The sequence below is a fragment of the Malaclemys terrapin genome, chromosome 25 (genome assembly GCF_027887155.1).
Source record: "Malaclemys terrapin pileata isolate rMalTer1 chromosome 25, rMalTer1.hap1, whole genome shotgun sequence".
Taxonomy (NCBI): Eukaryota; Metazoa; Chordata; order Testudines; family Emydidae; genus Malaclemys; species Malaclemys terrapin.
The window spans coordinates 4,406,847-4,434,792 of NC_071529.1; the positions used below are offsets into that span (position 1 = coordinate 4,406,847).

General features: G+C 54.1%; 2 protein-coding genes across 3 annotated transcripts in view; both read left to right on the top strand.

The window, feature by feature from the left end:
* LOC128829192 (alpha-2-macroglobulin-like protein 1) overlaps positions 1 to 27,946 on the top strand; it is a 106,006-nt gene that overhangs the window by 14,124 nt on the left and 63,936 nt on the right. The gene's annotated exons all lie outside the window — the stretch shown is intronic.
* LOC128829193 (alpha-2-macroglobulin-like protein 1) overlaps positions 3,123 to 27,946 on the top strand; it is a 34,342-nt gene continuing 9,518 nt past the window's right edge. Inside the window, exons 1-15 of one of the 2 annotated variants that reach the window (XM_054014473.1) lie at positions 3,123 to 3,261; positions 5,830 to 5,979; positions 6,737 to 6,952; positions 10,452 to 10,530; positions 11,847 to 11,976; positions 12,686 to 12,911; positions 13,157 to 13,283; positions 14,721 to 14,842; positions 15,397 to 15,448; positions 16,047 to 16,121; positions 23,696 to 23,872; positions 24,351 to 24,432; positions 24,712 to 24,868; positions 27,178 to 27,252; positions 27,774 to 27,930. In XM_054014473.1, coding sequence (XP_053870448.1) covers positions 3,211 to 3,261; positions 5,830 to 5,979; positions 6,737 to 6,952; positions 10,452 to 10,530; positions 11,847 to 11,976; positions 12,686 to 12,911; positions 13,157 to 13,283; positions 14,721 to 14,842; positions 15,397 to 15,448; positions 16,047 to 16,121; positions 23,696 to 23,872; positions 24,351 to 24,432; positions 24,712 to 24,868; positions 27,178 to 27,252; positions 27,774 to 27,930 — 1,876 coding nt within the window. In that variant the 5' untranslated portion in view covers positions 3,123 to 3,210. Of the gene's footprint in view, positions 3,494 to 5,829; positions 5,980 to 6,736; positions 6,953 to 10,451; positions 10,531 to 11,846; positions 11,977 to 12,685; positions 12,912 to 13,156; positions 13,284 to 14,720; positions 14,843 to 15,396; positions 15,449 to 16,046; positions 16,122 to 23,695; positions 23,873 to 24,350; positions 24,433 to 24,711; positions 24,869 to 27,177; positions 27,253 to 27,773; positions 27,931 to 27,946 lie in introns of both variants that reach the window. The other variant, XM_054014475.1, reaches the window with a different exon arrangement.

Sequence of the window (27,946 nt, forward strand, 5' to 3'; positions counted from 1 at the left end):
GAATAACACATCCACTGCTTTCCCCTCATCCACAGAGCCAGTTATCTCATCATAGAAGGCAATTAGGTTAGTCAGGCACGACTTCCCCTTCGTGAATCCATGCTGACTGTTCCTGATCACTTTCCTCTCCTCTAAGTGTTTCATAATTGACTCCTTGAGGACCTGCTCCATGATTTTTCCAGGGACTGAGGTGAGGCTGACTGGCCTGTAGTTCCCCGGATCCTCCTCCTTCCCTTTTTTAAAGATGGGCACTACATTAGCCTTTTTCCAGTCATCTGGGACCTCCCCCGATCGCCATGAGTTTTCAAAAATAATGGCTAATGGCTCTGCAATCTCATCCGCCAACTCCTTTAGCACCTTTGGATGCAGCACATCCGGCCCCATGGACTTGTGCACGTCCAGTTTTTCTAAATAGTCCCGAACCACTTCTTTCTCCACAGAGGGCTGGTCACCTTCTCCCCATATTGTGCTGCCCAGTGCAGCAGTCTGGGAGCTGACCTTGTTCGTGAAGACAGAGGCAAAAAAAGCACCGAGTACATTAGTTTTTTCCACATCCTCGGTCACTAGGTTGCCTCCCTCATTCAGTAAGGGGCCCACACTTCCCTTGACTTTCTTCTTGTTGCTAACATACCTGAAGAAACCCTTCTTGTTACTCTTAACATCTCTTGCTAGCTGCAACTCCAAGTGTGATTTGGCCTTCCTGATTTCACTCCTGCATGCCTGAGCAATATTTTTATACTCCTCCCTGGTCATTTGTCCATTCTTCCACTTCTTGTAAGCTTCTTTTTTGCTTTTAAGATCAGCAAGGATTTCACTGTTTAGCCAAGCTGGTCGCCTGCCATATTTACTATTCTTTCTACACATCGGGATGGTTTGTTCCTGCAATCGCAATAAGGATTCTTTAAAATACAGCCAGCTCTCCTGGACCCCTTTGCCCTTCATGTTATTCTCCCAGGGGATCCTGCCCATCTGTTCCCTGAGGGAGTCAAAGTCTGCTTTTCTGAAGTCCAGGGTCCGTATTCTGCTGCTCTCCTTTCTTCCTTTTGTCAGGATCCTGAACTCGACCATCTCATGGTCACTGCCTCCCAGGTTCCCATCCACTTTTGCTTCCCCTACTAATTCTTCCCTGTTTGTGAGCAGCAGGTCAAGAAAAGCTCTGCCCCTAGTTGGTTCCTCCAGCACTTGCACCAGGAAATTGTCCCCTACACTTTCCAAAAACTTCCTGGATTGTCTGTGCACCGCTGTATTGCTCTCCCAGCAGATATCAGGGTGATTAAAGTCTCCCATGAGAACCAGGGCCTGCGATCTAGCAACTTCTGCTAGTTGCCAGAAGAAAGCCTCGTCCACCTCATCCCCCTGGTCTGGTGGTCTATAGCAGACTCCAACCACGACATCACCCTTGTTGCTCACACTTCTCAACTTTATCCAGAGACTCTCAGGTTTTTCTGCAGTTTCATACCGGAGCTCTGAGCAGTCATACAGCTCTCTTACATACAATGCAACTCCCCCACCTTTTCTGCCCTGCCTGTCCTTCCTGAACAGTTTATATCCATCCATGACAGTACTCCAGTCATGTGAGTTATCCCACCAAGTCTGTTATTCCAATCACATCATAGTTCCCTGACTGTGCCAGGACTTCCAGCTCTCCCTGCTTGTTTCCCAGGCTTCTTGCATTTGTGTATAGGCACTTAAGATAACTCATCGATCGTCCCTCTTTCTCAGTATGAGACAGGAGTTCTCCCCTCTTGCGCTCTCCTGCTCGTGCTTCCTCCCAGGATCCCATTTCCCCACTTACCTCAGGGCTTTGGTCTCCTTCCCCCGGTGAACCTAGTTTAAAGCCCTCCTCACTAGGTTAGCCAGCCTGCTGGCGAAGATGCTCTTCCCTCTCTTCGTTAGGTGGAGCCCGTCTCTGCCTAGCACTCCTCCTTCTTGGAACACCATCCCATGGTCGAAGAATCCAAAGCCTTTTACTGCATTCCAGTTCTCTGGCTCCCAATCAGCACCTAGGTCCAGTGCAGTGAGAAGTCATTTAAAACCTCTGCTCACTATACAAAATGTTCTTCTGACCCCAAAGGGTCACCCACATCACCAGGCCAATATTAGTTTGGACCTTACCCAAAATACCACGCTGCGAACCAGTCCTTTAGTGTCTGAAAGGAAAGATTTGTTATACGGAAAAAAGAAAGAACAACAAGAGAGTTGTTAAATGGTAAAACAATCACATACAAACAGAGACGTCAAAGTCCATATATCAGGTTCTGAGCAGTATTGGTGAGTTTGCTGGCTTGAAAGTCCCACTGGAACAGATCCACAGCTTGAATGGGTCGTTCAGTCCTTTGTTCAGAGCTTCGTTTGTAGAAAAGTTACTCCAGAGGTAAGAAGCAGGACTGGAGACAAAATGGAGAAGACTCAGCTGCCCTTTATATTCCTTTTGCCATGGGGTTGATACTTCCTTTGTCCCAAACACCAGCTGCACAGCACATGGCATGGAAAAGCCTTAGAGTTCTCTGTCCACCAGCCTGCCCCTACATGACTTGCTGACTCCTAAGGTGTAGCCCCTAGTTCCTTTCAATGGGTTCACTGTCGGGCTGATGACCCGTGATGGGCCATCGAAAAGGCTCAGCAATGCTGATGCCAATCTGTCTGGGGGTGTCACCCAGAACCACAGCCTGAGTTTTGAAATACAGATGTACCACACAGACCTAGAACACAATACAAAGGTGATACAAACATATAAACAAGATCCTCATACTTGGCAAATCGCACCATTTCCACAGACACCTTCCATGGCATATCTGGTCAGATTCCCTGCAATTTTCTAATGTTGGTATCAACAATACTATAAAGTGTCTCCCAGACTCCACACAGCGTCACACAGCTCAGTTACCCCCGTCTCCTCCTCCGCAGGTCGTGGCCAAGGGAGCCATCGCCAGGATCCTCCACAAGGGGCTAGACCTCAGGGAGGGGGCTGGTAAGTGTGGGGGGAGGGGTCTGTGCAGATAGGGGGCGCCCAGAGGGCAACTGGGGTTTGAGCCCCCTGAGCAGGTGCTGGGCTGGGGGAGGGGGCTCTGCTGGCTGGGCCTGACTTCCCCTGGGTGTTTCCCACCGTCCCTGGGGCTGACGGGCTCCTTCTCAGTGGAGCTGCCCGTCGGCGCTGACCTGGCTCCCGCTGCCACGGTGCTGGGTTACACGGTGCTGCCCGATGGCGAGATGGCTGCTGACCGCGCCCAGCTTCACATGGCAAAGTGCCTCCCGAACAAGGTCAGCATGGGGCTCAAGGCAGAGGGGCCTTGGCGGTGGGAGAATTGCTCCCTGCCCCATAATAGGAGCAGAGGTATCGCTGGGTGCCCTTGGCCCTTCCCTTCCCCGGCCTTACAGCAGCACTAGGGTCGTTGCGTTAGTGCCAGCTCTGGTGAATTGATCACTAGCCATTTTGTCCCCCCCTGCAGGTGTTCCTTTGCAGTGACAGGAAGAGCTCCGGCCCCCGCACAATGTAGGAGCAGGTGCCTGGCCTCCCCCGTCCCATTCCGCTCTCCCTGGCCCCAGCAAGTACCTCCTAACCCCAAACCCTTCCTGCCTCCCCCAGCCCACCCTGCTTCCCCTGCGGACTCAGCCTCTCACTCCGGGCCCAGCAGGTACCTACTGCCTGCCTGCCCTATCCCTCGCCCTCCCTGTCCCCAGCTCCCCAGAGCTCCAGCTTCTGTCCCTCCCACCCCACTGACCAGGTCCAGGCAGCTACCTGAGACCCGGCCCCTCCCCGTCCCACTCTGGGCTCCCTGGCAGGTACTGCCTGCCCTGAGCCCTCCCCACTCCCCAGTCTCTGCAGCTACTTGCTCCCCCACCCCCCAGAACTTCTGCCACCTCAACCCTACCCACTGCCCATCCTCCAACCTGCACCTGCCCCTGCTCACCCTGGGAGATTCCTGGGGCGGGGGGCAGGATATGATGGTCTGAGCCCCCTTCCCTTCTGGAGGCTTGCAAGGGTGGCCATCTGGCCATCTGGCTATAATTCTTTAGAGGGCTTCTAAGGGGCTACTGCCACTCCAGTCAACTGGGGCACAAATGTCATGAGGGGAGGGGCCCCTCCCTTCCTCTGGGCCGGCAGTTGGCTCCCACTCTTACCCAGCTGAGCAGTAGAAACTCTCCCCCATGAAGGCTGGGGCTCCACTCTCTGTCACTGAGAAAAAGCTTTCACCAGGGACCAGCCGTCAACCCCCTCCCCACTGCACATAGGGGTCAGTTGCGGGGAAGGCCCTTCCCCCCTGGGAGTAGGGAGGTAAAGATACAAAATTCCTTCTCTACCTCTCCCCTCCATCTTGTGGGGTCTGGCTGAGTCCTTCTGCCCCCTCCCACTTCACCCTGTTGTACTTAAAATACTGCACAGGATCTTTTCAAGGGGAATGAGGCAAAGCACCACATTTATTGGTAATACATGTATTACTCAAAACTGTATCATATGCGTATGATATATATTACACTTATGCACTTACACACACACACAAGCACAGTCCGTCTTGTTGTTGTTACCAATTAGTTGCTCCCCTTAACTTCACGGGCCAGGTGAGTTAGATGGGGGAGGGGTGGAGCTGGGCTTCTGTCGATCTGAATCAATGCTCCCATGTTGACAAGACGAGACCCAGGGTCCTCCGCAAGACACCTCACATTTATAGCAGCTTCCCTCTCACACAAATCTATACCAGATTCAAAATCTGTGTCTGTGTCTGTTGGTCCTTTGTGCTGCTTTCTTCTGAGGCTAGGTCTACACTACCCGCCTGAATAGGCGGGTAGAAATCAATCTCTCGGGGATTGAATTATCGCGTCTCGTCGGGACGCGACAATCGATCCCCGAATTGACGCTCTTAATCCACCAGCGGAGGTGGAAGTAAGCGCCGTCGACGGGGAGCCGCGGAGGTCGATTTTGCCGCCGTCCTCACAGCAGGGGAAGTCGGCTCCGATAGGTCGAATTCAGCTACGCTATTCGCGTAGCTGAATTTGCGTATCTTAAATCGACACCCCCCTGTAGTGAAGACCTGCCCTGAGTGTTGTCCCAGTACTGTTCAAAGAGGGTGTTTTCAAAAGAAGGTGCTTGCTTCTAACCCCCGAGGCTGTCAATATGTCTGTTCTTGTTTAGTGAGCCCACGCCTTCCTTATTCACACCTCATTCATTCAACAGGGCAATTGATTAAAAGGGGGCAGGGGAGAGATCTTATTCTATTCCTAGCAAAAAGACATTTTTTTAACATTATACCAAGGCTCAATACAAAGTTTTCTATATAAGGATCTGATACAAAGTTGTATGAAAATAGAGGCATAATACAAAGTCATATGAAAGTTATGTGAAGATGCTTAATGCAGAGATTTATCTACAACTGGGGGTAAGTGTGACCCGTCTGGCCCCCGGCCCAGGGAGGCAGTGCACTGTTACCCGGAGGCATTTCAATGCCCCCCTCGGCAATGGTGTCTGCCCCCCCTGCAACTGGCATCTGCTTGGTATTGGCCTCATCGCTCAGCCTTCAGCTCATGAGTTTTATCTGGTGGGGCTGGCGATCCTGTCGTATCCCTACCCCAATGCACCTCCTATCCCCCCCCCCCCTTAGATGTCTATGAATAACTGCAGCTCCCGCAGCCATCCCACGGGGGCACTGAATGAGCCTGGGCTGCCTCGACCCCCCACCCCCAGCACCGACTCCCAAAGCCCCAGCCCTTCAGCCAGCGGGGCCTGGGGCCAGAGTGACACTCGGTGCCTGCCCCCGCCCCTGCATGGGCTTGTTTCCTCCTGCCCCTGGGGGTCTCTTTCCCCCTCCCCTGTGACACGTTGTGCCTCGCCAGGTGAAGCTGGCCTTCTCTCAGGACCGGGCCCTGCCGGGCTCAGAGCTCCAGCTGCGGGTTCAGGCTGCCCCCGGGTCCCTGTGCGCCGTCCGCGCCGTGGATCAGAGCGTGCTGCTCATGAAGCCCGAGGCCGAGCTCAGCGTCGACACGGTGAGTCCAGAGCAGCTCAGCCGCTCACCCATCCCCTCCCCCGACGAGTTCTCCCCCCTCGCAGGGAGGGGCGATGCACAACCGCTGGAGGACACCCCTCGAGGCCACCTCTCCCAGTCTGAGGGCTGCTCCAATGGGACTTGACATCCCCTAACTCTGAGGGGTCCCTGCTTGCCTTGCCCATTCTCCCATCAGCCCTTGCAGTGCCCCCCTCCCGGCACCCCTCACCCCGACTCCAGCTGGGAACATGGAGGTCGGAGCTGGGATAATGGCTGGGGTAACCGGAGCTCGCTGTCCAGGGCAGAGTTGGTCCCCAGGGGCAGGAGAATTCCCTGCCCCCCATGTACAGCAGGGGACAACTGGCCAGGTGCATTGTGGGAGTTTTCCCTGCCCAGGTGACTATACGGAATCGCACTCGGCCCATCGCTGGCGCATGCCGTCCAGGGGCTCACGGGCTCTGCACATGGCGAGTGGAGCCTCCCAAGCCCCGTGGGGCAGCAGGAGACGGGACTCGATGGGCCAGTTGTTACCCCAAAATCCTCTCCTAGGGCTGGGGGGGAGGTGCAGGGACAGACGCCCATGTGGGGGATGGGGCTGGGTGCTGGGCAGGGTGGGGGAGGTGTCCAGGCTAGAGATGAGGCTGGGGCAAGAGCAGAGGTTTGTGGGGTGATGTGTTAGTGGGAGGAGGGGCAGGAGCTGGCTCTGGGATAGCTCTTGTCTTGGTTTCATGGCTGATGTTGTCTGTGTTTGTCTTTAGGTCTATAACCTGCTCCCCGATTTTCACCGAGGAGACTATCCCGATGCAGTGCGAGAGCCTGAGTCATGTGATCCTCCTCCACACATTGATAAGTTAATCAGTGCAGGTAGCGCTGGTTTGGTTCCATTTCTTCACTGCCGCGTTGGCAGGTGGAGGTGTCGCAGAGGGACTAGCAGCCGGACTCCCGCACTGCCTAATGCCTACAGCCTGTTTAAGGTAGGGTTGGGCCTGGCCAGGCCTCACACTCCTCTGTAGCCTGAAAGGACTAAACTGGCTCCGATGTGGCCAGAGCTGCTGGCATCCAGGGGCAAATCCCACCAAACGGTCCGGCCTGTTCTACTGAATCCCCAGGGATGCTCCTAGCAAACTCAGGCCTGGGATACACCTCCCCAGCCACCTTCAGACACGGCCCAGGCCCTGGGACAGATCCCCGGCATATCCAGGGAGCAGGAACGCCCCATCCCGCCCCACTCCTGGGCACAGGGATATTACCTGTGGGGCTGGCAGCGCCACCTCCAGTTACGGTTCTCTGGCACTTCCCGTCATAAGTTTTCATATACTCATAGACTTTAAGGTCAGAAGGGACCATTATGATCATCCAGTCTGACCTCCTGCACAATGCAGGCCACAGAATCTCACCCACCCACTCCTGCAACAAACCCCTGACCTATGTCTGAGTTATTGAGGTCCTCAAATCGTGGTTTAAAGACTTCAAGGTGCAGAGAATCCTCCAGCATTCTCACCCCGTGCCCCACGATCCAGAGGAAGGTGAAACCCCCCCCAGGGCCTATGCCAATCTGCCCCGGAGGAAAATTCCTTCCCAACCCCAAATATGGCGATCAGCTAACCCCTGAGCATGTGGGCAAGACTCACCAGCCAGACCCCCAGGAAAGAATTCTCTGTAGTAACTCAGATCCCACCCCACTAACTTCCCATCACAGGCCATTGGGCATATATACCGCTAATAGTCAGAGATCAATGAATTGCCAAAACTAGGCTATCCCATCATACCATCCCCTCCATAAACTTATCAAGCTTAGTCTTGAAGCCAGATATGTCTTTTCCACCACTACTCCCCATGGAAGGCTGTTCCAGAACTTCACTCCCCTGATGTTCTTGTAACTTTGTCAGACTGAAATGGTTGGGGCTGAAATTTCCCCTGCCAGGGGTCGGCCTCAGGCTGAACTTTCTGAGGCGTTTCAGCTAACACAGCTCAGCAGTTGCTCAGAAGGGGAGATGGGGAAAATACTCAGTTTTCCCATGATAAAATGAAGCTGTTTAATTGAGAAGCTCCCTCCCCCGGAGCAGAGACTTGACCCTTGGTCTGGAGGTCACCCTGGGGTCAGGGAGGTGCCCTTTGCCTTTCCCATGACATGCAGCCCCCATTCGGCTGAATGGGAAGCCCCTGGGAATGGCAGGATTCACATGCCCAGCAGAGGTTTGGAGTTTGCAGCATTATTCTGTGAGGAATCCCTCTGCACCGCGCCTGCTCCATCCCCTCCTACGTGCCGACCGACCTGCGCGCACCTTCGCCACAGAGCGACTGAGCCTGCTCCAGCCCAGGCCATGGGGGCAGAGCAGGATTTTCCTGAAATGTCTCCTCCGGCCAGCAGGACCTGCGGTGGCACTGGGTGTGGGAACGGAGCTCCCAGAGATAGTGCCTTTGGTGCTCCCCGTGCTCCCCTGCCCGTCTCAGGCAGCCTGGAGGAGCAGGAAGCCACCTGAGTGAAATGTGCAGGGGGTATGGGTGCAGAAGGGGCAAGGAGAGGGTGGGGGGATGGGTGCGGAGGGGGTGGAGGATGGGTGCGGAGGGTGATGGTGTCTTGGCCCACCTGAGGGAGGGATGGACAACGTCCTCCCAAAGCCCTCAGGGGCTGGGAGTCAGGAGACCGGGGCTCTGTCCCAGCTGGGGGCTGCTCTGAGTGATGGCAGCCTCACCAGGGCCTGGGAGCCCAGTCAGACGCCATAGTGGAATGGGCCGGGACCCGCCCTCCCACCGCCACCAGCCCCGTCCGGCGGGCGTGCTGCCCATGGCACCCAGCACCGCGTGCACCGCGGCATCTAGGGGCTGCCCACTGGACAAGTCACTCCCCAGAACTGTCCCCCAGGCGGGCGGGGGCGTTGGGTTCTGGGCACCAGGGGACCAGACAGATGCTGCCGCGGGGGGAGCTCGGGGAGCGCGGCCGGCCCCATGGGTGGGTGCTGCACATTGCAGGGGGTGGCAGCTCTGCTCGAGCAGAGGTTGAGTGTCGCTGGCTGTTTAAAGAGGAGTGTCTGAGTGCTCTGACATCCACAGCCTGGCCTGAGATGTGCTGTGCCTCATGGCAGTGCAGGGTGGGGCTAGTGGGCCACATGTGGGGTCATTTGAGTGGGGGGGGCCAAGATACAGCTCCCCTCATAAAAGGTGTTTACATGACCGCCCAGTTCTCATCATGCTGTTTGCCCTGATTGGGGGCGGGGGACACCTGAACGAAGGCCCCAGAGAGTGGGAGGCGCGTGTGCAGCCAGGCTGGGGCTCCGTGGAGCCAGCGGGTTTGCAGGCAGTCTGGTGTCACAGTGACCGAGGGGCACCAGGGGACGTGCTGTGGCCCGTGGATCTCCAGGGTGCCCACGGGCTGTGAATTCAGGCCCCACCCAGGGCAGGATTCGGAGGATGCGGGTTGTGCCCATTGCCTGCACTCTGCAGCGGCTCCGTTTGGCAGTTTTACCCGATACCAAAATTTGGGGTTGAGGGCGACGTTTTCAAGGGCTGTAAGAGCCACATGCAGATGCTGCCGTTCCTGCAGAGGGTTGCCAAGGAAACGAGCATCGAGCAGAGGGAAGAACAAAGCCTCCAGCACCCAATTAGGAGAATCCAAGCAGGCGGCTCAGGGCTGGACGGCAGCAGACTGGACCCTTTGAGGTTCACGGGCCCCTCTCGTCCTGTCACAGGCACAGCTCTGTGTGATGGGATCCCCGGGTACACCCTGGAACTGGAATACTGCTGTGCCCCCTTCACTCTCCAGCCTGGGCTGTCTCTCACAGAGCTTTGCTAGTGACAAGCAGCAAACCCCTCCAGGCACTGTGATCACTCAGCACAACAGCATGTGGAGACCCCCACCCAGCTAGATTGCATGAATGCTCCCAGAGCCACATATGAATCACACAGAGAAAGGCACCAGCCAATCTCCCAAGCCCCCCGCCTTGCACCCCGGAACTGTACCGTCTTGCCCTGGTCAGAAGCCTGACTTGACTAGTGTAAGTTTGTTACCCAGCCCGCCCCTCCCTCGATGTGGAGAGGGGACACACCAGCCTTTGTAACCTCAGCTGAGATTTCCCAAGACTTCAACCAAACACCCTGTTTTCTGTAAAATATAACATAGATTTATTAACTACAGAAAGATCGATTTAAGTGATTATAAGTGGTAGGCACAAAAGGTCAGAGATAGTTACTCAAGAAAATAAAAGGTAAGTGCTCAGTCTAAATCCTAAACTTTATTACACTAGGCAGTATTTGGATCAAGCAGTTTTCTCACCCCACTAGAGGTTACAGTTCTTAACACACAGGCTTCCCCTTTTAAGCCTGAGACCAGTCTCCTCAGTTGAAGTCTTTGTCCTCCCAGTGTTCTTGTTGCTTCCAGCGTAGGTGGGGGAGGAGAAACACGAAAGTATGATGCCATAGTCCCCTATTTTAGCAGCTCCGGATGTTTTTTCCTCTGTCTTCCTTCTCACCCAGGATGCGGCTTTGGAAATTCTCACCAACACCAACACCAAGAAGCCCTGTGAACGGCGTGGTCCTGCATTGTCCTCACTTGGTCAGTGGACTGGGCACTTCCATCCCTCTTGATCAACAATTCCAAATGCCCTCTCTGCCCTCTGAGGGGAGACAGCCCTGTGGGCTCATAGATCAGGCCTGGAACCTGGGTTCTGATCCTGGTTCTGACATAGGGTGACCAGAGAGCAAATGTGAAAAATCGGGACACGGGGTGGGGGGTAATAGGTGCCTATATAAGAAAAAGACCCCAAAATAGGGACTGTCCCTATAAAATCAGGACATCTGGTCACTCTATTCTGACATTGCCCTTGGCACTTCCATTGTTCTCAATGGAGTGGGGGTTCTTCATTGTTCTCAATGGGGCCAGGGTGCGAGGGTTTCTCCAGTGTTCTCAGTGGGAGCTGGGCACATGTGATCATTTGACCCTTCCAATTCAGCTCTGCTCCTCCCCCTTCGGCTGGAGGCTCTTTGAGGCAGGGGCTGCAGCTGCCTGTGGAGGGACAGTGCCTGACCTCCTGCGGGCACCACCCCAATACCCATGCTAATCACACAGTGCCACGTGGTGGTGACCCTGGCATCACCCAACTCCTTGCCTGTCTCTCAGTGACTCCAGCCCAGATAATCTTGCTTTACACTGAGACTGATGGCTTTTCTAGCTCCAGTCCCATGCGCAGCCCTGGGATCTGAGAGTCAAGCTGGGTGTTATGGAGGTGATCACATGATGTCCTGCAATGCCCGCTTGTGCTCGGTGGTTGCGGTAGAAACGCACTGAGCCTCTCTAGGCCTCCATGTCCCAGCTGCTCAGTGTGGCTAATGATTTGACCTGCCTGGCTAGCGGCTCTTTGTGAAGGGCTACAGGAGTGCAACATATCATAGAATATCAGGGTTGGAAGGGACCTCAGGAGGTCATCTAGTCCAACCCCCTGCTCAAACCAGGGCCAATCCCCAGACAGATTTTTGCCCCAGATCCCCCCCGCAAGGATTGAACTCAACGCTGGGTTTAGCAGCCCAATGCTCAAACCACTGAGCTATCCCTTCCCACCAACGTACCCTTAACGCTGCTCGGGGCAGTGCTGGGACTGAGCTCAGGACTCTCTGTCTCCTGCCCATGTGCTGAGTCCACCAGCGTGTGCTGCACATAGGACACCCCCAGCCCCACCCCCTCCAGTCCCAGCCCTGCCAACGGGTCAGTTCTCAGAGCTCCCAGGGGCCACATGCAGCCCCCGAAAAGTCCCCAAACATCGAGACATTGCAGGTGCAAACACACGTGAATCATCATCTGGATTTGCCCCCAAACCAGGGTGAGGCTCCCTGAACCCCCCTTTGTATCTTTTCTTGGCATGATCCCTGGGGCAGCAAGTGTGGCTAGTGCAGCAGGGACCCCAGTGAGCAATGGCCGGCTAGCACCAGAAGCCTGCACCCAGGAGGAGCCAGCGCCACGTGCGTACTTCACAGAGACGTGGCTGTGGGACCTGGTGCCTGTGGGGTGAGTGAGGAACTGTCACAGACCATCCCTGCAGAGCGGCCTCCAGGCCAGACCCTCGAAAGCAGCAGCTCCCAGAGGCGGCGCACTGACTGGGGGAAGGCTGGCTGCCCGCATGGTGCTGGTTCCTGCGCCCTGTTGCCAGCGGAGAGTGGCCCAGCACAGCAACAGGGAATAATAAGCCCCCAGGACTGTGGGATTCATCTCTTTACAGATGTAACGAACCCACAGAGCGGGGGAGAGGGCTGGGAGCCCAGGCAGCACCATGACCCTGCGTCTCACCAGCAGAGCAGGGTTCACGCCAGCCCCTCCCCAGGCATTCCCGGGATCCCATCGAGTCAACAGAGGGTTTATCATCCTGACCCCATTGCCCTTCGTGGTGTTTTCATTCCCACACGGTGCCCGGGAGCTCCAACTCTGAGAACATGGGAGGGGTTTGAATCCCCGGGAGGGGGGCATGGAGGGAGGCACATGGGGTAGAAGTGGGAGGGGCAGGGGATCCCGAGCAGGGTGGCGGAGGTGGGGACGAGAGGGGGGCACTGACAGCTCTTCCCCTCTCTGCTGTCTGAGATTGGCCTGTTTCTGTGCCACCGGACCAGGGCCCCAGCCCAGCAGAGGGTCGGGCAGGGATGTCTCTGGTGGCCGGGCTCGTGGGCGTTTCCCACGGGGCAGCCGTGTGTCTGACGCTCTGTTTGTGTCCGTCCCGGCCCAGCGAGGGGGGCTCCAAGGAAGTCCCAGTCTCAGTGCCCGACACCATCACGGAGTGGAAAGCTGGGATGTTCTGCATGGCGGAGGTGGGCTTTGGCCTCTCGCCCACGGCCACCTTCACAACCGTCAAACCCTTCTTTGTGGAGCTGGCCTTGCCGTACTCCGTGATCCGGGGAGAGGCCTTTGCCCTAAAGGCCACCGTCTTCAACTACCTGCGGCAGTGCATCAAGGTGAGTGCCGCCCGGGGCTGAGCTGCTGGAGCTGCTGGGGCCGGTGACCTGGGGCTGGGGAGCTGGGCAGCGGTGCAGGCCGGCGAGTGGCACCGGCAGTCACTGGCTGTGACCCTGTGACCACTGGGGTCAGCACATCGCGGTGAGGGGGCCTGAGCCCCAGAGGGGCCACGTCTCGGCTTGAGCTGGCGCGTGTGAGCGCGTCCCCCACAGCCATAAGGGGACTCTCGTGTTGGGCCCCACAGGTGCGAGTGACGCTGGCGGAGTCTGCGCAGTTCCAGGCGCAGGCAGGCGAGGACGGCGCCTACACCAGCTGCCTTTGTGCAGATGAAGGGAAAACCTTCCAATGGGAGGTGACGGCGAGCAGCCTGGGTAAGGGGCGCTGGGGGCTCTGTGCCGGAGGGGAGGGGCAAGGAAGGGGTGGGGGGCTCTGCACAGTAGGGGGCAGAGAAGGGGTGCTGGAGCCTTTGAGTAGGGAGGCAGGTAGGGGTCTTTGGAGGCTCTGCGTGGGGGACAGACGGGTAAGGAGCCTTGGAGGCTCTGTGCTGGGAGTGAGGAGGAGGGCGCAGAACAGGGTCACTTGGGCTCGGTGCCGAGGGGAAGGGGAAGGGACGGGAAGAGCTTCGGGGAGGGGAGGCGAGGACACCCCAGCAGAAAATCCCCTTTCACGTTAACCCTTGTGCCAGGTGGAGCTGGCAGCAACAAGAGCCGGGTTCAATATCAGGGTTTCCCCTTAACAGTGCAGCACAGAGCCAGCTCGGCCCCACTCACTGGCAATGCCTCCACTGCTGCTGTCTGCAGCTGGCTCCCAGCTGCCGCTGTCTCTCTGCCGCTGAGCCACTGCGCCATAGCAGGGCACAATCCAGACTAGTGAGCAGCTCTGTCACCCCTGACCTGCGCCTTTGGGTGCCTTCAGTAGCTCTCACCTGGGCTGCTCACACACAGCCCCAGCGTGCAAGCCGCACCCTGAGCGTCGGTGTGTGACTGCAGCCTGCCTGCCACTCCCAGGTTACACTCTGGCTTTTGGCAGCCTGGGTTATACTGCAGGGTGACCCCAACGCCCCCAGTCCAGATCTTCCTCCAGAAAGGTCTGTCCTGTCTGCCCAGCCCTCTCCTGGCAATACAAGTTACATTGCGGCCGATATTCCTTTACGAGAATAACATGCACTCGTCCTGTTACCCCACATGGAGTTTCCCAGACACTTGGATTTAAACACACTGTATTAGATAAAACAATCAAACATGTTCATTAACCACAAAGAGAGATTTTAAGTGAGTGCAAGGAATGGGGCATAACAGTCAGAAATGGTTACAAGACAAATAAAGAGAAGACGTTTACTATTACCTGCCTTAACAAACCACATCTGACTCAAGCACAGTTTGACCCCGCTTGCTTCCAGCAGTCTCACTGACTGAGCCCTGTAGGTCAGGACCCCTCTGCCGTCCCGCTGGTCACTGCTGCTTCCTGCTGCGATGTCACGTTCTCAGGTTCCCCCCCTCAACGTAGCAGACAGTGATTTCAGCAGGGAGGGGGCAGGTTCTGGGTGGCCATTCGCTGTTCCCACACCAGGGCTAAGGCAGAAAAACCCATTACACTCCACTCATCACTTCCCTCCATCCTTCCCTTCCCCCCTTTCCTTCTCTCTCTTTTCTCCCCCATTCTCTTGCTCTCCATTTCCTCTGCTTTGCTCTCCCTTCTTCACCACCCTCCCCCTCCCACTGTTCTCCCCCCTCAGACCCGGGCTCCTCTCTGCCTCGGGAAGGGGCATTGGTCTGTCTAATGGGGGCGTCTCCCACCTTGCTCGGCAGGGGAGGTGAACTTCACCATCAGCACTGAGGCTCTGCGCACCGAGGAGCTGTGCGGCAACGAGCTGGCTGTGGTGCCAGCCCAGGGGCGAGTGCACACTGTGATAAAGCCCCTGCTGGTCCAGGTCAGTGTCTGGTCGGGGCCTCTGGGCAGAGCGGAGGGAGATCCGGGGCCTGGGTCTCACCCCCTGGTGGCCGTGGGCCGAGTCTGCACTTGTGATTGTTCTTTGTCCTGCCACAGAAAATAATGCCCCAGCACCGCATCGTCCATGTCCCGGACCCGACCTGCACTGCCCCGTCACACGGCCCCATCCCAGCGAGATCAGGGAGCTGGCGGGAGAGTCCTGGGACAGACAGAGATGGGGTTAGCCCCAAGGGGGGTGGCTGAGTGTGACACATGGGAGAGCTCGAGGGGGTGGAGGGAACTAGCAGAGGGAAGCTCTGCGCTGAAGTGGAGGAAGCTGTGAGATCTGCTGGGCTGGGAAGAGTCTCCCCGGGGAAGGAACGGGAGCCCCATCGCTGGGGCGCTGAGAACTGGATGTGCCCGAGCCCCACAGCACGGGCTGTAGGGGATGATCCTGCCCTGGCTAGGGGCACTGGCTGACCCAGCAGGCCCTGTCAGGCTGTGACGTGCACGGTCCCTTCTCCTGACCTTCTGTCTGATGCTCCTTCCCCACAGCCTGGAGGGATCCTGGAGGAGAAGGCGCACAGCTCCCTGCTCTGCCAGGAAGGTAGGATCCCAGCGCCTGTGCGGGGCTCAGTGGGTGTCACTAACATGGGAGTCTCTTGGCTGCGGCACGTCAGTGATGGCTGAGCCGCTGGATGGCCCAGCTAGGGGCACAGGAGCCGCCAGCCCGGACGGGACCAGGGGGCATCCAGGCCAATGTCCTGCCTGGGACAGGGTCCAGGCCCAGCTGCCCGGGGAAGATGCACCCCCTAGTGGGCAGTTATGGAACCGTCTGCCATGGGCCGAAGGCTCGAGCACGTCCGGCTCCTGCTCCCGAGTCTCACTGGGCCCCTGTTGCACCAGCTCCTCTCCCCTGCAGCCTGGTCCCGTGTGTACGATGCTCCCTGCAGAGCTCGTCACACCGGCTCTCTGGGGCCAGGAGAGGGACCGACTCCCACAGGCAGGACCCTCCGCTGAGAACCCCCAGCCCTCGCCCTCAAGGGCACGTATGTGCCACGGCAGGGGGAGCTTGGGATTGAGAGAGGGGCTGTGCTTGGGTGAGAGCCCCAAACGGTGAGTAATGGAGGGATCTGATTGGCTGGAGACAGGGGCAGGTTCCCAACAGGCCTTTAACGGTTTGTCTTTGCCTTCGTGTTACTCAGCATCCGAAGAAATCTCCGTGCAGCTGCCAGCGAACGTCCTGGCGGGGTCCGAGCGGGCCCACATGACTGTCCTGGGTAAGGAATTCCCCTGTCCCATCCTGTTGTATCAACCACGCAAGGTACTAACAAACTTCAACAGGACTTTATTTTTACAGTGGAAACCGCTTTACCAAGCTGCTGCTGCACCCTCTGTAACTCTCACTCTGCCTCAACTCCTCCCCCCTCCTTCCTGTTTCCTGTCCTTTCAGACTCCCAACAGCCAGCGCTCCCAGTTTTAATAATTACAGCAGCATCTAAACACCACAGTCCCTCCTCTCTTAAGAAAATTACCCAATTAAAATAAACATTGTTCTAACCACAGGAACAAATATGAAACAAGACACTATACTTTTGGCAGAAATATTACACTGAAAACACTGTAGATAGTACATAACATAGTCTCTAGTCCAGGCAGGTGGTCGTCTGGGTCTGACAGGCCATCTCTCAAGCCCCGGTTCCAGTGCAATGTCTTGTTGTGGTGGTTCTACGGTGAAGTCATCCAATGCAGACTGGGTGTTGGCATAATCTCCTCTTGGTGCATAGGCAGGTGCAAGATAAGAAGCATTCCATACCCGCCCATCAGAAAGTCGATAGGTGTAAGGTCCCTTCTTCTGTATGATTTTGAGAGGAGCTGTGAATTTATGGTCCCCTTTGCGTAAGATTCCAGGTTTTCGTATTCTAACAAAGGAACCACATTCAAACTTTGGTTCCTTAGCACTCCACCGCTTGTCTGTGAAAGCCTTAGACTTTGCTTGGTTCTGTTCAACTGTTTTTCTCACATCATCCTCGTTTGGGGCATCAGGTCGTGCCTTTAACAATCCAGCAATGTTCAGTTTAGTAGTCAGCTGTTTCCCATGCAGTAACTCTGAGGGTGATCTTTGCGTTGTGGCATGTCGTGTAGCCCGGTACGCTTGCAAGAAATCAGTCGTGAAGGTTATCCACAATCGCCCTTCCAGTTGAGCCGTTTGCAAACTCACTTTCAAACTTCTGTTAAACCGTTCAATTTCCCCATTGGCTTGAGGGTAATATAGCGATGACCTTCTGTGTAAAATGTTCCTCTCTGCTAGAAAAGTTTCGAACTCCAGGGAAGTAAATTGACTACCATTATCTGAAACCAGTTCTTTGGGGTTACCGTCCCGGCTAAAAACTGAAGAGAGAAACTTAATTCCTGTAGCAGAAGAGATTTGCGATGTAAATGCTACCTCGGGCCATTTACTGAAATAGTCTATTAAAGTGATGGCATAACGACAGTCAATTGGAGCAGTATCAAAGGGTCCTACCATGTCAATCGCCACTTTTTCCCATGCAGATTCAGGAAGAGGAATAGGCTGTAATGGAGGGGTACATGTCACTGCTGTCTTATCATGCATTTGACAAGTGACACAGGATTTTATGAGTGCTTCAGTTTGAGAGACCATCCCTGGCCACCAATATAAATTAATGGAGATATCCTATCTCCTAGAACTGGAAGGGACCTTGAAAGGTCATGGAGTCCAGCCCCCTCCCTTCACTGGCAGGACCAAGTAGTATAGATCCCGTAGTCATTGTTTGGTTCTGACAATTCCTTGATGAGTATCGTGTGCCAGGTGTATGAGTTTTGACTGTAATTCTTCTGGCACAAGTAGCCGGTGTGTATCATAGAATCATAGAATATCAGAGTTGGAAGGGACCTCAAGAGGTCATCTAGTCCAACCCCCTGCTCAAAGCAGGACCAATTCCCAGCTAAATCATCCCAGCCAGGGCTTTGTCAAGCCGGGCCTTAAAAACCTCCAAGGAAGGAGACTCCACCACCTCCCTAGGTAACGCATTCCAGTGTTTCACCACCCTCCTAGTGAAATAGTTTTTCCTGATATCCAACCTGGACCTCCCCCACTGCAGCTTGAGACCATTGCTCCTTGTTCTGTCATCTGCCACCACTGAGAACAGCCGAGCTCCATCCTCTTTGGAACCCCCCTTCAGGTAGTTGAAGGCTGCTATCAAATCCCCCCTCATTCTTCTCTTCTGGAGACTAAACAATCCCAGTTCTCTCAGCCTCTCCTCATAAGTCATGTGCTCCAGACCCCTAATCATTTTTGTTGCCCTCCGCTGGACTCTTTCCAATTTTTCCACATCCTTCTTGTAGTGTGGGGACCAAAACTGGACACAGTATTCCAGATGAGGCCTCACCAATGTCGAATAAAGGGGAACGATCACGTTCCTCGATCTGCTGGCAATGCCCCTACTTATACAGCCCAAAATGCCGTTAGCCTTCTTGGCAACAAGAGCACACTGTTGACTCATATCCAGCTTCTCGTCCACTGTGACCCCTAGGTCCTTTTCAGCAGAACTGCTACCTAGCCATTCGGTCCCTAGTCTGTAGCAGTGCATGGGATTCTTCCGTCCTAAGTGCAGGACTCTGCACTTGTCCTTGTTGAACCTCATCAGGTTTTTTTCTGCCCAATCCTCCAATTTGTCTAGGTCCCTCTGTATCCGATCCCTACCCTCTAGTGTATCTACCACGCCTCCTAGTTTAGTGTCATCTGCAAACTTGCTGAGAGTGCAGTCCACACCATCCTCCAGATCATTAATAAAGATATTAAACAAAACCGGCCCCAGGACCGACCCTTGGGGCACTCCACTTGAAACCGGCTGCCAACTAGACATGGAGCCATTGATCACTACCCGTTGAGCCCGACGATCTAGCCAGCTTTCTATCCACCTTACAGTCCATTCATCCAGCCCATACTTCTTTAACTTGGTGGCAAGAATACTGTGGGAGACAGTATCAAAAGCTTTGCTAAAGTCAAGAAATAACACATCCACTGCTTTCCCCTCATCCACAGAGCCAGTTATCTCATCATAGAAGGCAATTAGGTTAGTCAGGCACGACTTCCCCTTCGTGAATCCATGCTGACTGTTCCTGATCACTTTCCTCTCCTCTAAATGTTTCATAATTGATTCCTTGAGGACCTGCTCCATGATTTTTCCAGGGACTGAGGTGAGGCTGACTGGCCTGTAGTTCCCCGGATCCTCCTTCTTCCCTTTTTTAAAGATGGGCACTACATTAGCCTTTTTCCAGTCATCTGGGACCTCCCCCGATCGCCATGAGTTTTCAAAAATAATGGCTAATGGCTCTGCAATCTCACCCGCCAACTCCTTTAGCACCCTCGGATGCAGCGCATCCTGCCCCATGGACTTGTGCACGTCCAGTTTTTCTAAATAGTCCCGAACCACTTCTTTCTCCACAGAGGGTTGGCCACCTTCTCCCCATGCTGTACTGCCCAGTGCAGCAATCTGGGAGCTGACCTTGTGCGTGAAGACAGAGGCAAAAAAATCATTGTGTACCTCGTAGCCCCAGCCATTGAGCAAAGAAAGTTCATCCCGAACTCTAAAACAAGGTAGCAAAACTGGGTCAAGGTTTTTAGGGTTACTGGGCCATCTCTTTGTCAGAAATTCCTGTAGTTTTTGTTGAATTGGACACGCTGAACAAGCAGCTTGAAATTGTTCTCTTGTAAATGCAGTAAGAGTGCTTGTAATAAGCGCAACTACTACATCCTTATCCTCCGGTGGACCATCTGGTGAAGGCAAAGACAGGCGAGAAAGGCAATCAGCTACCACATTTTTGTTTCCAGGCTTATATTCCAGTTCATAATTGAAAGAGAGTAGTCTTGCAGATCATCTAGCAATATGATATCCTGCTCTTCCCAGTCCTTTTGTGGTAAGCAACATCGTCAAAGGGCTGTGGTCTGTGCACAACTTGAACGTGCGGCCCCACAGGTAAGTTCTCCATTTTTCAGTAGCCCAGACACAAGCAAGTGCTTCTTTTTCGACTGTAGAATATTTTCTTTCAGCATTACTTAGTGTCCTTGAAGCAAATGCAACAGTCCTCTCTGTGTTGTCCTCATGAAGTTGTGTGAGGACAGCCCCAAGTCCATAATCAGAAGCATCAGTAGTTACAATTGTGGGCAATGCAGGACTGAATAGTGCAAGTACTGTACTATGTACAATCAAGTCTTTCACAGTTTTGAAACTAGCTTGTGCATCCGTTGTCCACACTAAGGTTGAACTTCTCCGTAGTAATTCTTGTAACGGTTCAATGACAGAGGCATAATAGGGAATGAATTTTGCATACCAGGAGGTAAGACCCAAGAAGGAATGTAAGATTTGCAAATCTGTTGGAGGAGGAGCATTTGAAATTGCCATGATATGATCTGGGTCAGGTTTTAGTCCAGCCTGTGAAATTGTATGCCCCAGAAAAGAGAGTTCAGTTTGTCTAAATTTGCATTTGGACCTATTGAGCTTGAGGCCTGCTTTGCTGATGCAGTTTAGTACAGACTGCAGGTTATTGTCATGCTCCTCAGTAGTATTTTCAAACACGATAATATCATCCAAATAGCACTGAACTCCCATGTTGATTCTTCAGAATCACTGACATCATTTTTTGGAAGGCACTTGGGGCTGATGTGAGACCGTAAGGAACACATTTAAAATGAAATAGTCCATCATGTGTAATAAATGCTGTGAGGTCTCTGCTATCTTCATGCAACATAACCTGGTGGTATGCACTCTGCAAATCAAGAGTAGAAAACATCTTTGCTTCACGGAGTTCTGCAAATACTTCTTCTATGTGAGGAAGAGGATGGCTGTCAATCACAATAGCTTTATTTGGCTCCCTTAAATCCACACAAAGGCAAATGTCTCCCCACTTCTTCTGCGTCACTACTATAGGTGAAACCCATTCCGAGGAGTTAATCTCTTCAGTAATGTCCTTTTGAACAAGTTTTCTAAGTTCCTCTGAAAGAGCTTCCCTGACTGAAAATGGTAAGCACCGTAATTTCTGTCGTACAGGCATCACATTATTCCGCATTTTAACATTATGCAGAAACCCATAAGCACAGCCGAGTTTCTCCTCAAACTGGTGCTGGGTCCCAGCTGAAACTGGTGTGTGTACCGCAAGAGTGCTTTGCTGAGGAAGATCAATTCGTCCATTAACTACCCTGAGATTTAAAGCAGCCAATAAATCTCTGCCAAGGATAGGAGTGCCTTTGTGGACAACGTAGAACTCTGCAGTTACACAGCAATCACCAAAAGTAACTATTGCTGGCAGGCAGCCATGTACTGGAATATGGTTTTGCAAATAGCACACCAACTGAAGTTTGGGTTCAGTAAGAGGCACATCTTTAAAGTAATGCAAATAAATGGAATCAGGTAGTATAGTTACTGCTGAGCCAGTGTCCAACATTAGCTGAACAGAGTGTGATTTGCCTGAGAGTATGGTGGAAACGTTTACAATGCAGTGGGGGAGGGATAGCTTGGTGGTTTGAGCATTGGCCTCCTAAACCCAGGGTTGTGAGCTCAAACCTTGAGGGGGCTGTTTAAGGAACTGGGGTAAAAATCTGTCTGGGGATTAGTCCTGTTTTGAGCAGGGGATTAGACTAGATGACCTCTTGAGGTCCCTTCCAACCCTGAGATTCTATGATTATCTGTTCTGGAATATGTGCAGTAGTGATTTTGTCCACACTCAGCACAGTAACATCTGGTATTGTAACTGCATGCACCTGTTGATTGGACTGGCTACTGCGACATACTTTAGCAAAATGCCCAATCTTTTTGCAATGATTGCACTGAGCTACTTTTGCTGGACATCCTGTGTAGCTTGCAAGATGGTGTGGGGATCCACAGCGAAAGTATGCTTTTACTGTATTTCGAATTTGCTGAGTCAATGGCTTTTCATTAGTTTTCCTCTTGCAATTGTTTGTCTGCAGCGATAGTGAACTTTTCTGCAAACGAGTCACAGCCTGGACTGTACCTCCTGTATCTGTAGCTGACTCACTCTGAGTAGCAATGGTTATTGCTTTTTCTAGTGTCAGTTGTGGTTCTAGAAGTAAGTGTTCTCTTACACAAACCATGGTTGTTTTCTCAATGAGCTGGTCTCTAATCATCTCATCTGCCATATTCCCAAAGTCACAAGTTACAATCAGACTCCTCAGGGAAGCAATATACTGCATTATAGTCTCCCCTAGTTTCTGCTCACGCTGGCGAAATCTGTAGCAATTAGCTACTACATTCACCTTTGGCACAAAAAAGTTCTTTAATGCAGTGAGTGCAGTCTCATATTTATCATCTGCAAGGGGAAAAGTGTAAAATATACACTGCCCTTCTGCTCCAAGGCAGTGGATTAGCAGAGCACGCTTTCTTACTTCAGAAATCTCTGTAGCACTGATTGCAAGCAGATAAGGCTCAAACATATGGCTCCAGACAGTAAAAGCAATTGGAGGCTCACCTGGGATGGTTTTAGGGGTCACAGTGGACGAGAAGCTGGATATGAGTCAACAGTGTGCTCTTGTTGCCAAGAAGGCTAACGGCATTTTGGGCTGTATAAGTAGGGGCATTGCCAGCAGATCGAGGAACGTGATCATTCCCCTTTATTCGACATTGGTGAGGCCTCATCTGGAATACTGTGTCCAGTTTTGGGCCCCACACTACAAGAAGGATGTGGAAAAATTGGAAAGAGTCCAGCGGAGGGCAACAAAAATGATTAGGGGTCTGGAGCACATGACTTATGAGGAGAGGCTGAGGGAACTGGGATTGTTTAGTCTCCAGAAGAGAAGAATGAGGGGGGATTTGATAGCAGCCTTCAACTACCTGAAGGGGGGTTCCAAAGAGGATGGAGCTCGGCTGTTCTCAGTGGTGGCAGATGACAGAACAAGGAGCAATGGTCTCAAGTTGCAGTGGGGGAGGTCCAGGTTGGATATCAGGAAAAACTATTTCACTAGGAGGGTGGTGAAACACTGGAATGCGTTACCTAGGGAGGTGGTGGAGTCTCCTTCCTTGGAGGTTTTTAAGGCCCGGCTTGACAAAGCCCTGGCTGGGATGATTTAGCTGGGAATTGGTCCTGCTTTGAGCAGGGGGTTGGACTAGATGACCTCTTGAGGTCCCTTCCAACTCTGATATTCTATGATTCTATGATTCTTGGCTTTGCAGAAAAGGTGCAGGTGGGTTCAGAGGCAGAAGATCCATCCTCGTCGCCAAAATGTTGTATCAACCAGGCAAGGTACTAACAAACTTCAACAGGACTTTATTTTTTCAGTGGAAACCTCTTTACCAAGCTGCTGCTGCACCCTCTGTAACGCTCACTCTGTCTCCTCAACTCCTCCCCCCTCCTTCCTGTTTCCTGTCCTTTCAGACTCCCAACAGCCAGTGCTCCCAGTTCTAATAATTACAGCAGCATCTAAACACCACACATCCCTGCCAGGGCACGGTGCCCTTCACCAGTCAGCCCATCTGTGGCCCAGGGCTCTGATCAGAGAGGCCGGGGCATCACGGATGGAAAAGACCAATGATGTCTTGTGGGTGTCTGGGGCCAGGGCAGGACTGTTCCCTGCAGTCTGTGCTCCAGGGCCTTGTCCCCAGTGAGGGCAATAGACTCCTGCGGTGATGCCATAAAGTTGTGCCAGGGCATTGGTGTCTTGGCCATTCATCACCACGTATCCACGTAACCCCACCAGGCCTGAATTGAACTGGGGGCTCTGGGCCCCCGCGTGCCAGGGCTCCACTGATGTAGTGTTAGGGACGGGGCAGCTGTTGTGCAGCCTGGTAATTCTCTGCTTCCCCAACTCCATTGGTGCCAGGAGACATAATAGGCACAGCTCTGCAGAACATAGACCAGCTGCTGGCCATGCCCTACGGCGATGGAGAAGAGAACATGGTCCAGTTTGCTCCCAACATCTACATCCAGCAGTACCTGGAGAAGAGCGGGCAGCTGAGCCCGGAGATCAGGGACAAGGCCCAGGGATTCCTCCAGAGCGGTGAGTGTCCTCCCGCCCCTGCGCCCACAGGGCATGGCGGGGCCATGCGAGGGCCCTGTCCATGCCACCTCTGGGGCCCGGGTTCCAATCCAGCCCCAGATCAGGACCCTGGTTGACTCTGGGGGTCAGTGAATTAGATCCTTGGCCTTTCCTCTCTGGGGCACCAGTCCCGAGGCCCAGGTCATAAGGACTGTTTGACTCAGGGTTCAGGAAATGGGAGAGGAGCCCTTTCCCCCCAGGAGGGGGCGCTGGTTGGGATCGAGCCCCAGGTCGGGGCGCTGGAGCGTTTGGGGGGGATCAGGGCCCTATTTAGCCTTAACTCCATCCCCCTATTCAAACCGACCCCTGGAATCTCTGAGTCTCAGCGTCGTGGGGGAGGAGGGCTGGCGGGCCCCATGGGGTGCAGGCTGGGGGTGGATTCTAGCCCCTCGGGGGGTGAGCGGATCCAGGACTTGCTGTCTCTCTCCCATCCCTGCAGGCTACGAGTGCGAGCTGCTCTACAAACACAACGATGGCTCTTACAGCGCCTCTAGGAAGAGAGATGCCAGGGGCAACACCTGGTGAGGGGCCACACGGCACGGGCGAGTCAGAGCTCTGGGTGGGCAGGGCCTACCGGGCTGCAGCCTGACCCCCAGCCCCACTGCTATTCCAGTCCTGCTCCCCACACAGCTCTGCCCCACTTACTCACTCCAAATCCTCCCATTCCCGTTCTGGGCTCCTCTGACATCTCTGCTCACCCCCCACAATGCTCACCCCCAGCCCCGTTCCCGACGTACCTCCCTCCTGGCCCGCAGCATCTCCTGCAGAGTGTCCCTCTCACGGGGTCTCTCCCCACCCAGGCTGACGGCCTTCGTTCTCAAGTCCTTTGGCCAAGCCAGGCCCTATATCTCCATCGACGAGAAGCACCTAGAGGACGCCCTAGGGTGGCTGCACAACCGCCAGCGGAAGACCGGTTGCTTCCGCAGTGTGGGGAAGCTGTTGAACAACGCACTGCAGGTGGGATGGGGGAGGAGGGGAGAAGCTGGGGAAGGGGGTGGGGGCCCCTCATGGCAGCTGGTTGTTGTCACCCGTGTCGGTTTGGGGGATTTCCCTGGGTTTTTAGCAATGGCTGAATGGCTGGAACGGCCGGGGCAGCGGGTTCTTGCACCGAACGAGGGAGCAGCCCTGGCCCAGCCCCCCGGCTCCTGCACAGCCCGGTCTCCCCGCGGGCACTGAGCAGACCCCGCACTCATTGCCTGGCATGGAGAGCCTGAGGGGCAGGGCCCAGCCCAGCCCTGAAGTCATGTGACTCCCACAACTCCCCATGCGGCTCAGTCAGAAGGGCGGTTGCGGTGCATCATGGGAGATGAAGTCCGAAGGAGCCCGAGTCCATGGGGGAACGGGGTCATGAGGCCAGTGCAGCTGAATGTTGAACCGGTTTGCAGTGGAAGGTATAGATTCAGGTCGCCAACCCGAGAGGCTGTGATTTGGGCCCCGCCGACCCACAGCAGAATGTTGCGTTTCTATTTTCCCAACAGAAATCGAAACGTTTCAGCAAAAGTAACGTTTTCCCTCAAAGTTTTGGTTTTGTGGAAACTGCGTCGTCTGTCGAGAAATCATTTCAGCAGGAAATTCCCACCCAGCTCGAGTCACAGCCCAATTCCTGCCACTGCCCGGAGTTTGCAGGGAGCCGGGAATCTACAAGAGGGGGGTGACGATGCTGCCCGTGGGAGCCAGCTGAGGTCACTCAATCAGGGTGAACTGCAGACAGAACAGTGCAGACAAACCCTAAATGCGGGTGGATATTCCAATACTTAGATTTACCAAGCCAGCACAAAGCAGCTTCTGTATTACCTCACTGGTTATGCAGACGTCCAAACAACACAGTTCCCTTAAAATGCCCAGCCTCAGGCCTCCGTCCAGACACACATGTCAGATATGATGATGATTACTGAAAATCTTATGTCATCATATAAAAGAAAAGGTTCTTCTGATCCCAAAGAACCAAGCCCCAGACCCAGGTCAAATGATAACTTAGATCTTACCCAAAATACACACTTATAGCCAATTCTGGTTAACTAAACTAACATTTATTAAAAAAGAAAAGAGAGAGAGTGTTGGTTAAAAGATCAATATACACACAGACTTGAGTTCAATTCTTGAGGTTCTGATACATAGCAGAGATGAGCTTGTAGTTGCCAAAAGTCCTTTTGGAAATAGTCCATAGGTTATAGTCCAGTGTCCATATTCAGGATGACTCCAGTCAGTGACTGGGGATCTCAATCCTTGTGGATTAAGTTTCTCTCTCTTGAAACCCAAAGCAGATCTGAGATGAAGAAGGATCGTGTCCCAAGGTTTTTATACATTTCCAGCAGCCTTTTGGCCTGAGAAAACAATAGGCTTAAATCTCCTTCTCCTAAACATCATGGCAATTAGCACAGGGTAATTTATCCATTAAACAGTTCAGATACAGGTTACCACAACCTTCAAAGAGACATAGAGACAATAATACTATTTCTCTCATGTGTCTTCATAAATGTTAATATTCCTTTTTTGATCTTTGAATAAAAGTTATAGCAATAGACAAGACTTGTTTGCTTACATCACAAGACCTGAGCAAACATCTCCCATTCGATCTCTAACAATGCAGACTTGCATTTCAAAGCTCTATTCATTTACATATCTTCCTAACCAGTCTCTAAAGTTCAGCCATGGGCCGGGTCAGTCTGTGAGTTAATTAACTCGTTCTGGCCCTGTCACCTTTCAGTGAGCTATTATATTACACTCATAACGTCACAATGGGCTGGGGCTGTACCCGGCCATTTGGGAGATAGAAGGAGACAAATCTTAGGCAAAGTCCGGTTTCCCGCACAGGGGGACTATTTAATGAGCATCTACTCACCCAGCGAGGGGCGAATCCCTCAGCCTCTGCAGAAACGGCCCCTGGTCTTCACAGGAAATCTGGCAAATGTCAGTTCAAACCAACTTCCCAGCCTCTGGTTCCAGGGGGGCTCAGATAGGGTTTTATGCTGGGAGTCCAGTGCAGCCATGGCTACGGAGCCGCTACCACCTCTCCTGAAGTAGCCTGTGGAACTCACTGCCACCATGTGGCCTCCCTGGCTGCTACGACTGGGGGCAGCTGCTCGGGACCCAGATGGGCCTGATAGGTCCCAGCAGGAGGCGGGAACCAAACCCAGCCACTCGGAGCGCTGGATCCGGTTCTTCTCTGTCCCAATTGGCCTGTCCTGGGCAGCGGCTCACCTGATCCTGGCAATGTGACCTGCAGCTCGGTCTGAGCCGACTCCCGGTGTCTCTCTCCCCGTCAGGGCGGCGTGGTGGATGAGCTCTCTCTCTCGGCTTACATCACGGTGGCGCTGCTGGAGCTGGGGCAGCCGCTCACGGTGAGGCCAAGCCCGGCTGTCCCAGGGGAGGAGCCGGCAAGATTTGGGGGTGACAGGGTGCTGTGGGGTGCAGTGGAGAAGTGGGTTGATAGGGGGAGGGGAAGTTGACAGGTCAGTGGGGGGGTTGGTACCAAGGCGGGGGTCAGGGAGCTGTGGGCAACAGTGGAGAGGCGGGTTGGTGGGGGGAGGGGAAGTTGACAAGTCGGGGGGGGGGTTGGTACCAAGGCGGGGGTCAGGGTGCTGTGGGGAGTTGGGCTGGGGTCAGAGTCGGAGGAAGATTCAGCAGCTTGGGGAGGGGCTGGGCTGTTTTGGTGTCTAGCGCTCGGGGGAGGGGGTCTGGCGAGGCTTGTGGGGCGCAGGGTGTGGGTGGGGGGATGGGTCAGGGGAGGTGACGACAGGCTGGCGGGAGGAGGTAGTTGTGCCCCATAGGGTGGTTGCTGGGGGACACACCCAGGCGCGGGGCATCTCCTCTGGCCGGTTCAGCCTGATGGGGAGTCTGTTCGGTGTCTCCCCTGTCCCAGTACCCCATGGTGACCAGGGCCCTCCAGTGCCTCCGGGAGTCGAGTACCAGCGACCTCTACACGCAGGCGCTGCTGGCCTATGCCTTCGGGCTGGCGGGGAGCACTGCAATGCGGGACGCCCTTCTGCAGCGCCTGGCCCAGCACAGCGTCAGCGCCGGTACCGGCAGCACCTC